Source organism: Rhamphochromis sp. 'chilingali' (genome assembly GCF_963969265.1).
Source record: "Rhamphochromis sp. 'chilingali' genome assembly, chromosome: 12".
NCBI lineage: Eukaryota > Metazoa > Chordata > Actinopteri > Cichliformes > Cichlidae > Rhamphochromis > Rhamphochromis sp. 'chilingali'.
Genome location: NC_137939.1, coordinates 15,715,181 through 15,731,334, shown reverse-complemented (window position 1 = coordinate 15,731,334; position 16,154 = coordinate 15,715,181). Strand labels below are relative to the sequence as shown.

At 40.1% G+C, this 16,154-nt stretch overlaps 1 protein-coding gene across 1 annotated transcript in view; it reads left to right on the top strand.

Moving 5' to 3' along the window:
• The window catches only part of klhdc8b (kelch domain containing 8B), a 273,153-nt gene that overhangs the window by 55,159 nt on the left and 201,840 nt on the right, over positions 1–16,154 (top strand). The window contains exon 2 of the mRNA XM_080898152.1: positions 1,584–2,950. Within this exon, the coding sequence (XP_080754278.1) occupies positions 2,560–2,950 (391 nt within the window). The 5' untranslated portion in view covers positions 1,584–2,559. The remainder of the gene's footprint in view (positions 1–1,583; positions 2,951–16,154) is intronic.

Sequence of the window (16,154 nt, the reverse complement as noted above, 5' to 3'; positions counted from 1 at the left end):
AAGCAATTACGATTCAGCAGATGTTACATTTGCACATTTAAATCTTTATTGATTAAATGTTTATCAGATTTTGGATCCATTTGCATCTAATTCCCACTTTTGGTAACAGAACCCTGTAACTCAATCAGCAGCAGTAATTGTCCTATTTGCATGTACTGCAGTCCTGCTGCTGGTTGTTGGTGGTGTTGCATTGCAAGTGAGCTGCTGGAAGGCAGATAAATGCAGGATGAGCTGACTGGGATAAATACAGAGTAGAATAAATGGGGCTGAAGGATTTGAAGGACAATAATTGCAATTTGTTTCACCAATACTGTGATTATATTTTATAAATTAACACTGAAGAACACTTGTGACAAACTAAATAGACTTTCTATAGAAAAATTGTACACGTTTACTTCACATTTATTAAGGAAGAACCTAAGACTGTGACTGGTGTTCAAAAGATTACAATTTTAGGTACTGTGGGAAAAAGCGAAGGAAATGAGCTTCCACTGAAGGGTGCTGGAGCTCTAGAGGGGGTGAGGGGCTCGCTCATATGGGATGGACTCAGAGTAGAGCTTTTACCACTTCTCATCAAAAAGGAGCCAGTTGGGGTGGTTTGGGCATTTGACCAGGATGCTTCCCAGACACCTCCTGTGTAAGGTGTTTTTTTGCTTCCACCTGGGAAGAGATAATGGATTATGTCTCTCCAACGCCTTAGTGTCCTCCTTGAGAGCTAGATTAATAAGCCCCCAGAACTCATACAAATGATTTAGCATTTCTCTAAACCAAACTGTGGTTGCTGGATGATCAGACATGCTGTCATAGCCCAAAATAGTGTTTAAGTCACTCTTTTACTCTCTCTGTTTTGGTGCTTTCATGTGCTTTTATTTTTGCTTCTAAGCATTATAAGTGGTCTGTTTGTTTAATAATATATATGGTTATGTCTTTGTTTTATTATTCATAGACTTCTCGCTCTTTTCTATGCATAGATGCTTTTGTGCCTTTGGTTTTCTTATAGTATTCATGAATGCCTTCAAACTGTCAGGAATTGCAGGGAATATGTCTGCGTGGCTGAATTGGGCACATTTATATGATTGACCCAAGTACTGTTGTTAATTATTGTGCATTTTCTATTAAAAACAGGCAAAACAAAACAAAAATTGATTGTTTTTAGTTTAGTCAGATTGGAGTAGGAAAATTTCCATGATCACTTGACCATGATGGGATCGAGAATAAAAAATAAACTCTTTCATTTTACTTCTTACTTTAATAATAACAGAAAGATTAAAACCTTTCACCAGAGGCACGCTTTAGCCAGGTCTTACCAACTTTACATGGGTAGCATATAATTACTATACTACCATTACTCCAGCTGTTTGTTAATAGTTGTTATTCTCTATTTTGTCTATTTGTACATACTGTATGCTGTTTACACCAGCACAAACAGGGCTTTAAATACATTCTGCCATGCAGTACTTTGATAATTTTCCCTCTCACATTGGTCTCACTGAATTATATTGTAATTATAAGCTTGTCATCATATTAGCTTTTAATTTATACCACCAAGTGCATGTCTAATCCTGCACTGTCTTTTCTTCCAGGTTGGGCCTCTCCAAAGCTACCAGGAAGCTTCTCAGCACACACTTTGTGTCTGATGACAAGTCTCAGCGCTCGACACCAGGATTTGGAATTTTTGTTTAACCAAAAGAAAACATTCTTTCTTGAAATGTGACAAAGTCTTGTTTAAAGACTCTGGTTCATGAGCAAGGATTTTTTCTTCGCTGTGAGCTCTGTCACAAAGGTGCAAACAGAACTACAGAGCTACAGCTGAGGGGCACTGGTAGCCCTGAATAATTGCCCCTCGACTGAAGGCGCCAAAAAGGCTTTTTCTTGGATTGTCAGCATATTATTAAAGGTCACTATCCTTTCACCCCTCTTCCCCCTTGAGCCCCGTCTCGCTGCTTCATTTTTTCCCTCTCTTTTTTAAATTTCTCAGCCCTTGACTTTCAGATTATTGTGGGATTAAATATTTGGCCCTCAGAAACCCCTGTTCAAATGTCATTTCCCACCCAGGAGTATACTGAGACTGAAACTTTAACCAAAATAACACCCAGGAGGAAGCAGTGAAGGAGAAAAGAGGGCTGGAAGAGGAAGGAATAAAGGAGACTGAAGGGCAGATGGCTTCACTGCTCGAAAACACCAACAGCTGGATGAATAAAACATTTGAGTAGAGAGCGAGTCGTGACATCTGGCTGAGGAGTGAGTGACTCGCGTTGCTGCTTTCCTCCTTTCTCCTTGTTCACTTCACTCTTTTCACTGACCTACATCCTTGTCTTCTTCACCCCCTCCCATCCATCTTTCTTTTCTCTCATGTCATCCTCGCTCTCTCTGTGGACACAGGAGTTCAGGTGGTCACTCAGACAGACAGAAACAAGCTTGTGACTCTGCTTGTTTCTACTTCTTGCGTTCCACCTTTGCGTGCCCTCTCCTGCTTGCCCTCCTTGTCTCTCTCTCTACCTCCTCTACGGTGTGGTGTGTGTGTGTGATGGTGCGTCCCCTCCGCTCGGCCCTGGAGACATGCCTGTGCAGGAGATGGCGGTGAGTCCTGTCAAGTCTCTGTACTGGGAGCAGTTCCCTTCCATGTCGCAGTGCCGCGTCTACTGCACGCCTGTTTACCACGAAGGCCTGGTCTATGTGCTCGGGGGCTGCAGTGAGACCGGCATGCCTCTGGACAGCGTTGAAGTCCTGGATGTAGAGAGCCAGACGTGGAGCCAACTGCCTCCACTGCCTACTGCGCGGGCGGGGGCCTCAGCTGTGGTGCTAGGGGGCCAGGTTATGGTGCTTGGGGGAATGAATCAGCAGCAGACCCCTCTGGCCTCTGTGGAAATGTACCACCCCGATGAGGGCAAATGGGAGACAAAGGCGAGTCTGGGTCAGCCATCCATGGGAGTCACCACAGTGAAGAAAGGTAAGAAAGCGTAATCCACCTGCGCTGCTCTGCTTTGTGATATTGTTGTCACAGTTTTCTCACTTTGAAACTTAAATCTGCTGATCTCAAAGAGCAGTGTCCAATCATGGCTTAGTGTTTGTAACCAGTTTAGTTAAAGATGTACTTGTTATTGGTTTACTGCAGCTTTGATGAGGTTACAGGTAAATATTTGTAGGATGGGCAATCCTTTTAATTTTACATTTTCAAGTTTTACCTCTTTCCATATACTACTTCCATTCATCCAATGACTGGATTGTTTCATGTGTATGATCACTGATGTGCCATCTAGTAAGGATGTCCCAGAAAGCATAAAGGTGACAGGCAGCCAGTCTGTTAATTTCAATGTATTTTTCTCTTTTTTTGCCACATGTTAGCTATGTTAGCTTTCCTGTTTGCTAGCAGGAAAGAGGTGTTCTATGTATGTTGGTCAGTGTTTTTGATTTATCCACCAAATGGGGTTTAGTGAGCTGATACACATGAAAAGCTTAAAGATGACACATTGCATGTGGGTTTGGGTGGCTGTATCTCAGGTTTTAGGTCATCTACTAATCAGAAGGTTGGTGGTTTGATTCCTTGTTACTTTCGTCTGCATGGTGGTGTACTTTTGGGTACTGAACCACAAGTTGCCCTCTGATGCATCTATCAGATGGTGAATTTTGAAAAGCATTTAGGTTTAGAAACAAGTGCTTGTGTGATGAGGCATGTTTTGTAAAGCACCATATAAAAACCAGTCCACTTCTCCTTGGCTCTTCTCTCTTGTGTTATTATGTGTGATGTAATACTTCCTGGGGCGCTTGATTTATTGGCTTTTAGTTAGATTTATTGCCATCAACAAAATAACTACTCTTTCACTTCACTTGTTGCTGGTCAATTCCGTTTCCCACGCACATTGCCTTTGTGTGAGGAGCTGCACTCACAGTGAGAGCAGGGAGAGGAGAAACTAGCATGAGCAGAAATAACAGCAGCACACAGTAAAGACTCCCACACTTAGCTGAAATGAGAAAAATGCAACAAAAGGCAAGTGATGACATTAATTTTTATTTTTCATTTACTCTCATTGTTTTTTACAATGCTGATCTGCTGATACAATGCTTTGTATCAGCAGATACACAAAGCCAAGTTAGTCAGCATTTCACCAGAGCTGAAAAAAGCTAGATCATAGAGATAGCGTGTCCAGTCTTTGTTTGACAGGTTTACCTTATTGCAGAGCATTCCTCTGCTTGTGTTTGATTTTGCATGCCCTCCCTCAGTGACTCCAAAAAATCTTTACATAGGCTCATTAAAAACTGATGAAGAAGAGTATGCAGCTGCTTTGACGTATTTGTAAGGCTTTAAAACAGTCACAGCAGAAACAAACTCAATTCTCCGAGGTGTCGAAGTTAACTAATTAGCATCACATTTTGGTAGAAGCTTTTCAGATGCTAAAGTGTCTCCTGAGTGGGAGGTTTTTCTCTTGTGATTAAAGCTGAGTGGTGCTCAGATCGATTGCTGCTCGCACAAGTCGTGATGTTGGTGCTTAGCTTTGGTTTAGGTTCTGTAAATACTGCACGTGGCCAGGCCCAAAGTTCTGATTATGTAAATGGTCAGTAGATTAGTTGTGGGTGTCTGCGCTCATGTCTACTGTGTGCATGCTTCCTCGTGTACGCAGAATGTCACCGAACGTAGCTCGTGCAGAGGCAATCATCACGCGGTCTGCCTCCACTAAATAAACATACTGGACTTCATGCTCATTCCCCAGGCGTGTGCTGGCTGTCAGTTTGTGTATGTTGGCAGGAGGAAGGGAGAGTCGTGAGAAAGCGAGGCTGAGGGAGAAAGAAGACAAGACAATGAACTGATCTCCTTTCCAATAAAGGGGAAAAGATGGAGTGCATATCTTTAGCCAAAAAGTCCAGAGAGATTCACATTTTTACAATACGGAGCAAAAAAACTGAGAACAGAAGGAGAATAAAAGAGACATCCACTTGTTGAAGTGCTTCTTCCTGCTGTTTCTTTTGTTTACATCTCAGGCTGCTTTCTGTTGAGCGCTGGCCTTGTAAACTGAGGAATCAATATGACCTTTCAAGGTAATAGAGACAGAATAAGGGAATGTTTCTCTGATGTGCATGTATATATGCCTTATACTGTTTTAAATATGCAAGAGACAGAGCACAGGTGCTGCTGATGAGGGAACTGCAGATCGGTTTGATCCTTGTAGCTTGTTTTTGGAATGTGTTATCAAATGAATATTAAAACTTTACATGGTTTAGTATTATGGGTATATTATGATGAAACATTGTGCAGCTATGATGCAGTATTTTTGTGAAATATGCAGAGAGATGTATTAGAAACACTGTCAAACATTCTGCTTTTGGATCAGTGATTCTTTTTATCTAAAGTGTTTGGAGGGAATTGGACTCTACTAAATTTCCTTGCTATTAACTGAATGGCAGAACTCTTGGGTGTAGGACTTAACACCGGTAATAATCTAGTTTTAATCTACACATATTTGGTGTGTGGGAGATTTCATGTTTTGAAGTTTTAGAATCTTTGAATAACTGCCTGATGTTACTTTTTTTCTAAACATACTCTAACACTAACAGTTCTGTCTTGCATGAAAACAATGAATATATCTACTTTATATCCATGTTTTCTATGTGCATCATCAACTATTGATAATGACATTATGCTTTGTGCTAAGTTTAGCTGCAGTCATTTAAAATGTATAGAATCGAGAGCATATTTTACGACTTTTTTCCGGGGCGTCAAGTCAGCTAGGGGCACTTTTCAAATAACCCGACTGGCTAGAAATACAAAAGCTGCTTTTTAAATGAAGCACCAACTGTAATACATAATATAGGCTGAATTCCACACAAGCAAGAATAGATGCATCCAAAGTGGTGATCTGTGAATGAGTCTGATGGGAAAAGTGCTGTATAATGTACCATATATCATATATCATATATCAAAAGGGCTGCATTCATTAAAAGCAATATAGAAAAATGACTGTGTCTGTTAATAGATTTATCAGTAGCCATGTCAAAGCCCCATTACCAAGACACCAGAAGATCTGACTAAAATTACAGTAGTGTATACTGTGAAGTTAATGTGACGCCTAAATGAAGTTATTCTTGTGATAAGACAATGTTAGTGTTGTTCTTTCAGTTTTAGTCCCAGTGGTTTTAAATGGTGTATGAGAAAAAAAAATATAAAAATATATAAATATACTGCAGATGCACCGATTACAGTGTAAGCTAGTGATAGGGATTTTTTGTCAACTCCAGTTTTCTATCCAAGTACAACTAACAGCATATGAAAAGCAAAATCAACTTTTCTTCAACCCTCAATCTTTATTTTCATAATAATAATTAAAAGAAATCAAACCTTATAAATTTCCCCAAATTGTTACTTATTTCAGTAAAACAACTGAAAATAAAGAGGTGCCAATAATTCATTGAAAAGGTTGCTGTACATCCACCTTTGTGTGATAGATTTGATCTTACCAAACAAAAGCAAGTGGAACATATTTATATATAACAAAACAAATGTCAGGTATTTGAGATATTACACCATTTTCCAATACATTTTTAAATTCAATACATTTTTTCCACCCATCTTATTAATTTTCCCCATAACTGCTTTGATCCTTTAGCTCTTATCAAGGCTGCTGGCTTGTGGCTGGCTCTCTGCTCTGGATACAGCTTTAGCTTTAGCCTCTTTGCGTTAGTGCAATGTTTCAGATCTGTTAAAATTCAATATTTATGTTTACCCAGCCAGCAGCGAACTCAAGCAGGAACATGCTTTGAGTGCGGAAACCAGTTTAACCATTAGAGAAAAAGTGCCATTACAGAAAAGCTTAACATTAACAGCATGGATGCTCATGTTTCCAGGCTCGTAGTTTCCAGAGAAACTGCAGTGCAGTGTGGAAGGAAGTAGGAAGGAAAAAATACAAAGGAGTGCAACTTATAGTTTTCTATCATTTTTTTCATGCACTATTTCCAGTCTTCTATCATTATTATCGTTTTCCTTACCATCATGATAGCAGCGTAGTGTATTCATGTCTTTGTGTTTGTTCCCAAACTCCTCTAAGACGACAGCTTCAATCTTGATGAACTTTACCAAGCGTGTCTGTGAAGGCTCTCAGTCATCCAGGTCATCATAGTCTAAGGAGCTTGGAAAGAAAAGCGTCTGGACTTCTTTAATTTTCTTGAAAATTACCAAGCGTACCAAGATTCGTAACATCTATATAGTGATTAATTAAATTATTTTCTTCAAATATAAAGTGACGTTTCTTTTTCTCTGTATTTGTATATAGAAACTGTGGGATTGAGGCCAGTTTATGAGCGTCCGGCCTTTTTACACACGCAAAGTGAATGTTTGCATGTTCATGTTTGCATGTTCATGTGCATGTGACACAGACGGTCATCAGAAGGTTTAACAACTGCCAAGTTTTCATTGCTATCTTTGCCATTAACTGAAGGAGAAAAATGAACATGACTGGCAGGGAGAGGGGAATCTTTTGAAAGATTTGAATTTATATCCAAAGAACCAAAACCAAAATAAAAGTCCACAAGTAGTCACTGCAAACAGCGGGTGTCGTTTATTTTTACGAGGTAAGTCTTACCATGCCTTTTCAGTGTTTTCCATCTCAATTTCTATGCTCACAGTTACTGATATTCATGTGAGGGTCAAACTCTCTGATCTGTATCTCTGTGAAGGTTCTCAGTCATTCAGGCATTCTAAAGAGATTGGAAAGCGTCTGGACTTCTTTAAGTTCCTTGCAGACGTTTGACCTCTCATCCGAGAAGCTTTTTCAGTTCTAAGAGCAACTGGTGGAGAGTCCCAGACTTTAAGCCTTATGGGAGTGTACCCCCTATTCATAAACTCATGGCACAACATAGAAGAGCCACCTCGACTGGACAAGACTCGGCTGTCCATCTGCACCTAAAGGACAAAGAGGACGCCAGTGTTCACATTTTGGACAGAGAAGACAGATGGTTTGAAAGAAGACTGTGAACAACCATCTTTGAACAGAGGCGGGGGCTTACGACACCAACTGCCTGCCATCTATAATCCAGTTTTGAGATCCCTTCCCAGACACCTAAACGCCCACTCACATCCTGGGCCTTTTGACCTCAGTAAATCACATGATAGGGTGGGGCTAGGTTTCACAGTGGGTTCACTCGAAACCTTGGCTGATTGTGACCTACACCCGTAATGACACCTTGGCTTGTGTGATTAGGTAGAGGATCAATAGGGGGTCCATGACCCTCTTGGGGACACTCCCATAGGGCTTAAAAATCTGGGACTCTCCACCATTTGCTCTTAGAACTGAAGAAGCTTCTCAGATGAAACATCTTCAAGGAACTTAAAGAAGTCCAGATGATTTTCTTTCCGACCTCTTTAGACTATCTCTGACCTGTAGCAAAATGTCAAAAGTAGTGCTCTTTCCTCTTTAATTGACTGTGTAAATGTGTAGTTTTAAACACTGTGCAAATCACGTTTACTATTAGTTCAGTAGTAATTAAGCTATTTAGGCTTATTATTTAGAGGCTGATCAACAGTTACAAAAACAGAAAGCATATGTAAAGGAATCAACGAATATAGCTGCCGATGAAATGGACTGTAAACATGTAGGATGGGGCTGTTGACATTTCATCTTTTCCTGGAAGTTGCTTTTTGTTGTTGTCTTCTCAACTCTAACTGTAGTCTGATGCAGGCCTGGCAAAAACCATAGGGTGGGTTTTTACTAGTAGAAAAAGGGATAATAAATAGCACCACAGGTAAATCTTGACACTGAAAAAGCTTAGGACTAAGTTGGTGTGTGTATTAGGATAATGATTTGCCCCAAGTGATGTCACAGATTAGTGTTATTACTTTGGTTGTTAAAACCTTTGTTGGACAGTTACACAAAAAAGTAGCTATTATACATTACATTATTTTCTCTTTACTCTTAGTTAGTGAAAACTACTAAACACTAAGTACGTGGAACGACAAGACATAACCTGAAACATGAAACACCTGGGACTTGGAAACACGAAAGGAGATGAGCAGACCATCCAACAACAGGCAGAGGAAGACAGAGGACTAAATAAGCCAAGGATAACGAGGGGATGGGAAACAGGAGGGAAACACAGCTGGAACTAATAAGACACAATTTGAACACTTTGAACACAGGACAAGGGACTATCAAAATAAAACATGAAACAGGAGACAAACTCTAAGACGTGGACTTGACACAGGGACCGGGGAAGAAACCGACATGGGAACAAACAGAAAGGAACGGGAAAACAGACACACAAAACGAACATGAAGACAAGGGAGACTAGACATGAAATGTGGAATAGAGAAGAGGCACAGTAACAAAACTTAAAGATTAGAAACTACAAAATATAAGCAGATAGTAACTAGGAAAACTTGAAATACAAATGACTACACCATGAAAAAAATCAAAGAATATTCATAAACCAGAAACGCATAAGCATCCCCAGACCCAGGACCATGACGGAGTCATTGCTTTTGTTACCTGTTGGATATGAGGTTCTGGCTGCTGGGGTGGAGTCCACATGCATTCACCCATAATGTCATTCTGGGTTTTTGGCTAGTTTCACATTAGCATGCTGTCTGTGCAGATGTGTACCGAGCTGTGTTAGCAGCAAATTGCAGTTGTCTCAGTTGCATTTCACCATCACTCTCGTCTTTTGGTGAAATGAAAATAAAAGCAATGTCTAATGTTGGTTTTGATTCATTTTTGATTCATTGCTCAGCTGTAGCTGTTTGTCATTTGTGTTACAAATGGCCAACACTGAATACAAATGCTGTGTATATGTGCATACTCCTGCATGTGTAGCATCCTGACTGCTGTATTCTGGTTGGTACTGTGATATACTCTAAACTATGCAGTTCCCTGTACGAATTCTTAAAGTGCTACTGATACCATAACAGGCAGAATTCACATTTTGAGGCAAACTTTTGTTGTGAAACTGTTGTAGGATCTTTCTTTCAGGGATGCAGAATTTAAATGAGATATGAGGTGAGCCTGATGGAAGTCTAGAGTGATGAGAGGCAGTGGTCTTTAAATTTTCTTACTTCATTTAAATAATAACCATAAGGCGATGAAGGTTAGTATCCAAGGTACAATGTTCTGGCTACAGCTGGGAAGTAGCACCAAGGGACACACGTTTACCTCCTCACACAGCCATGAATGCAGTAAGAATCTAGTCTCACAGTGAAATGTGTAAAAGCTACTTTGTCAAAAACATGTATTAACCTCACCGAAGGCTCTAAAATTCTAAAAAGCCTTTTTTGTTCTTTTCTGTAGACCTTTATTGACGGCGTCATATGAATAGATTTTTGCCATTATTTTTGCTCTTTGTTCAGTGTTAGATTTAGTCTGTTCATTTGCTATGTTAGGCTTTCATATGTTTTCTGTTACTTTTGTTGCAAATGCTTCTTTGGTTAGATTTGGGAAAATGTAAGAAATTTGTGTGATATTCAGGAAATTTTTCACATCAGAGTTTGGGTTAAATAAACCCTTTCACAGCATTAACTCATATCAAGGCTCTGTTTTTCTTTTTACTGTTTGCAGGACAGGGCGATAGAGGGTGTGGAGCTTTCATGTTCACCTTATGGGTTTTCTCAGGGTACTCCTGCTGTCCAAAGACATGCATGTTAGGTTGATCGGTGATTCTAAATTGATGTGAGCATGAATGGTTGTCTGTCTCTCTGTGTTAGTGTTATGGACCACATCCTCGGAGTGGTTCTGGCTCAGGAGGTAAAGGAGGGTGCCTGTCAATCGAGAGGTTGCTGGTTCTATCCCTGCGGTCTGCATGCCAAAGTATTCTTGGGTAAGATACTGAACCCTAAGTTACTCCTGGTGTGTTCATTGGAGAGTGAATGTTAGATCAAATTTATGCGTAGAATATGGGTGTAGTATAGAGTGCTCATGTACAACACAAGTACAACACATTCTGATGTGAAATTAGACCAGAAATTATAAATTTATATCTTACAAATTCTGTTGAACTTATTTTTCTCATATATTTTAAATAAAGCATAGATAATATGGTATAAATTGTGAATTTCATCTGAAAGAACAAATCCATCTGAAATTTCTCATAAAACACAGCTATTTATTACATTCCAGAGAGTTCAGTATAATTTCTGGTTCAATGCTGCTCAGTACAAAAGCAGCAGCAGCAGATTGTTTATTGATAGACTAACAGGGCATGCAAAAAGCCGCACACAGCATTCTTTTATATGAGCAGCACTGCTGCTGCTGACACTTTTCAGCTCTTACTTGTGTTTTGGCATGTTTATCATTGTGGGAGAGATCATGAAACATGAAACAGGAGCACTAGAAAGATGGAGATTAACTCTAACCAAAACGCATCACATCTACATGGCATGAACGTTCCAGCACTGATCCAGCAGAACTCCCACACTCCAAGTGCCTACAGTGTTTACCTCCTCCTACTGGTCCTGTCAAGCTGTCAGAGCTAATATGATTACATGAATGTGTGCATGAAGACACATATTCAGGGCGTACTGTTTACTATGCCGTGATTTTGGGATTATTCTACTGTCTGAGATTATCTGCTCTCTGACTCAGCAGAAAGACCAGTTTAAGTTCTCATTAAAGAGTTTTAAGGTTAGATATGTCACTCTTTGATCTTAAAGGCATTTTGCATGTGACAATACGAATCTTTTAAAAATGTATTTATTGTAGAAATAAGTGTTTAAGAGAGGCACGTCAAGAGTTTGAAAATGTTGTATATATACATTTATTATAGAAGTTGACTTAATATCAAGAGAAACAGATGAACACACATTACAGCAGGAATTGTAGATAACAACAAGCAGCTAGGCTGTCCTTTAGGCCCATTGTGGAACCAAAATACAAAGTGCCATGAGGAGAGAGTCAGCTCATTGTACTTCTAAATGCTCCACTGAGACTAGTCTTTTATTTAGCGGGGCTAAATAGAGGGGCTAACACAAAAAAACATTTCATCCCCAAGGCTGGCTGCTTAAAGGGGTTGTGTTGTCCTTGTAAAGAGATAATGAAATGTTGATTGCTAATATTCCTGGATGACCCAGCTAAGACTAATTTGTCTTTTGGAAACAATTTACCTGAAACATTTAAATGCTTGTCAAGCCTGTGGCCTGGTCACAACAGCAGGTGTTAAACAGCCGAGGTTACATGTGAGGAAGGGTTTAGCTTATTTACTTGTATTAGTCAGATACACATTACATGAAGCTATAAATTGATTGGCATGGCGTAGAGTGAAATAAGTGTCTGATCCCCTACAACCCAGCCAGAATTCTGGCTCCAACAGATTGGCTGTGCGTCCATCACTGCATGTAGCAAGGCAGAAAACACCAGTAATGATGAGGAGGTACTAAACTGGCCTTTCTTGGCTGGACTGGAGTTCACATTCAGTGTAGATCATGAAGTATTGCTGGATTGATAAATACAACTGTGATCTTTTCTTGGACTTGGACAGCCTCTGAAAGAGAGTGAGAGAGACCAACAAGCAGTTCAGTGAGTGTTGAACATGTGTTGGGAAGTGGTTCAAGGCAACTTCCAGATACTCTCAGCTGATGCCTTCTGATGTTCGGGCTGTGTGTGTGTGTGTGTGTCTTTCAGATGGTGGTCTGATGATTGACATGTCTTGGACTGCTGCACAGCCCCACATCCTTTCCTCCCTTTACAAAACTTTTTGTGTCCTTTCCTAATTTCATTTCCGCTTCTTTCTCCTTTTCATGCCCTCTCTTTTTTTGGCCTCCTCTCTTCTCCTTTCCTCTCCCTTCTCCTTGAATTTGGTCCTCTCCTCCTTTTATCTAATCCTCTCTCCTCCTTTCTGGACACATCCTTTCATGTGCTTTTCTGTCTTTTGATGTCCTTTTGTATCCTCCACTCTCTTTTCATGTCCTCTCAGCACTTGTCCCCCCCCCCCTCATGTGTCGCCCCCTAGCTGTTTTCTACCTCTTGACTCACTCTGCGTTTCCGAGTCGACTGATCAGCTGAGCATTGCTGTTGCTAAGCAACAAGTGTGTGACTGCCGTGTTTGTTTTTAGACCAATCAAAGGGAGCAGGCAGATTATTTGTAAATGCCTGTTTGTGCCACAGACAGAGGGCATATGTGCATTTTCTGTGTTTCTAAGTTAGCAACAGATAGTGCGTGCATTTCAGAGAAAGAGAGGGCGTGTTTGTCTGGGTGCTTCATTTCAGCACCCTTTGCTGCTTTCAATGAAGTGAACACTGCATGTCTGTGTGTGTTTTCCTTCCTTGAACCTACAGTCTTATCTTTCCTTCTTTTCATCCCTAATCCCAAAAATGAATGTAAGAGATTTCCCATACCCCAACTTTTGTTGGTTCTGAGCTCCCCTCCTTACGTTACTTTCCTGCAGCCCTTTATTGTTATTATTAAAATATCTCGCTTTCAGTCCTCTGTACAGCAGAGCTTCTTTTTTTTTTTTTTAATCGCAGCAGGAGCATGACTCAAAAGTGGCATACTCCAGTGATGAGTATAATTTCCCTCTTCTCCTCAGTCTGTGATTAATGACCGTTGCCCTCCTCTCAGTCAACATCCACTGCCTATCTGTCAGCGGGCCTGGAATCCGCCTGACTGAAAAATGACTGTTTCCGCAGGATTGTCAAGCTCCTGATTGATATAAAGTGTGTTTCTATAAGGAAGAAGATAAAGGCACGCTGTCACGGCTTCAAAGTGCTGCGTGAGAGCGGTCTTTAAGGAAAAAAGAGATGTGAAGTCAGTTAAAAACAAAATCCCAAGAAAGTCTCCTCTCTCTCTAGAGAAAAAATACTGCAATGTATGTATATGGTTCTTATCCAAATTTGCCTGATTAATGCACCACAGAAGTCGCCTCCAATTCTTAGAATTGAATTAAATAAGTATGCCTTTTTCTTCCTTTGTGCTCAAGACTTAGTTTTGCAAATTCCACAGCTTTTAGCTAAAGCTTGCTTTTGATGAATAACCTGTGATGTCCTGGATTTTGGTCTTGTAGAGCTTCCCAGTCTGCTTCATTTTACTACAAGCTGGGGTGCTTTGATATTGTGTATTATAAGTTGTGATCATATGCTTTTTCAGTCACATGGATGAATTGATAAGGTGATAAGGTGTAGGTTAGTGGACCTCTGTGTTGTGCCACATCTGATTCTTCTTATTATGAGTGTTTCACATGCTAATAGTTGTTCGTACGTACGTTTCTAAGCAACATCAAAGAGAAGATCAAAGCAAATATCTTGAGATATAGCTGTACCCATTAAAATAACAAATTTCCCTGGAGGAGGAGGGTAAAAGTCTGCCCATGGCTGAGAGAGCTTCCAGTTCATCACTGATGCACACTCAGTTTGTCTCCACGTCTCTTTGTTAACACACTGAAGGAGTGCTAGAGGACACAGAAAGATTTCCTCAGCAGGTTCTGTGTAAGTTTAGCAAACTCAGGTAGTGGCTGTGCAAATTTGTCTAACAAGTTCTTAACAGTCTGTAATAACTGAACACTGCCCATCAGCAGTATTGGATGCCGTGTGGTGAAGCTGGAACAGCTGTGTGGTGTAGCTGCAGGCTACGGATAGACCGCTGCTCGTGTGCACTGAGAGAATGAGAAGTGAGAGATTTTGCATGTCGTAATTAGGGAACAAGTTGATGTTTATCAAATCTACAGTGTTGTTAAATCATATCTTTCTTTAAAAGGTTTTTGAACTAGTGTGAAAAAAGGGGTTAATATAGAAAATAGGTAACTTAGGTGTGGAATAATTCAACAGCAGCTGTGTGGTAGTGAAGAAAATGGATGGATGCATTTGCAATATTTAAATGTCACAATGTTCATGATTTTCATCTCTGATTTGTCGATGCAGAATAGACTCCAGTGACTCGTCACAGCAGACCAGAAAACCTGGAGGTGATATGAGTTTGGGCAGGACCCTCATTGGATGGGGCTCTGAGTGACCAGGGGGGTGGCAGAGATGTGGAGGCGGGCGACTGAGTAAATGAGTCTGAAAATCAGAATGACAAAAGAGCATTGAGACTTAATGTATGTAGAATGGAGTCAAATTAACTTGCAGAAGGCGAGCAAGAAAATGATTGGATCAGAGTAATAATGTCAGTAATGAGCTTGACAGCATGGGGAAATGGACGTGATGTAAAGAATATACCAGTGGCTGAACACCCAGAAAGCAGGCAGATGAGAGATTGCAGATTACCGTATTGAATTTGTGCATAAGATCCATTTATCAAAAAAAGTCAGGTTCTTATTCAGGGTTTTGAATCAAAATCAAAGAGCTACATTAATTCTTCTGGGATTTTTACCAAGACTATTGAATTAAATGCCTGTTATCTTTAAAATTGTATTCCAGTAGACCGTAATATGGACTGGCAGTCAGTGGAGTAAAAACCTAACACAGTTGTTCCCTCATTCTGAGAAGGGACAACCAAGAAAATGATTAAAATCTATCTGCAGTGACCAAATGGAGCCTGATCGAAGAAAATAAATTAAAGCAGTTAATTAAAATTGGAATCTAATTTGCTTTGATCATGACACCTGTGATGGTAGCTGGTAAGCAACATCCATATTAATGAGTCAAAATTAATACGAAACTCACTGAGAGCCATTAAGATGAGGGACCATCGGGTTCTTTTTGGTTTTTATTTAATTATTCCTTATTGTGAAAAATGCGCTCGTCACACTGCTTCCATGATCTGTTTCTGTGTTGTCTGCTTATGTTAACAAGCTATTTGCATTCATACCTGATCAAACAACAAGCACACAGTCCCGACTTACCACTTCAGTTCTGGTTCACAAGGACAGCTTTGGTACTGATCAACCCCTAGAAAACTATCGCAGAGCCAAATCCATGGTAATCTTTATTTCTTACATCTAAGCCCCAAATTACTCTATGAAGGCTTTTAATTGGCACAGCAGGAAAAGTCAAGGATAATTAAACAGATGATCAAAGCTGTACATGTAGACAAAAGCTGGCATGTACAAGGGGTGATAAGCTCATGTTGCACAAGAAGTTGAAATTTTATTCATATGCCAGATTTATTATACACAGACTCTATAAATTTGGGAGTTTTCATAAAAAGAACATAACAAATTAGAAATATACATTGAGGCATGTTACGGCTCTTTGATCTGATTCCCTGAAGCTCTGCTGCTCATGACTGACCTGCAGATCACAAAAACA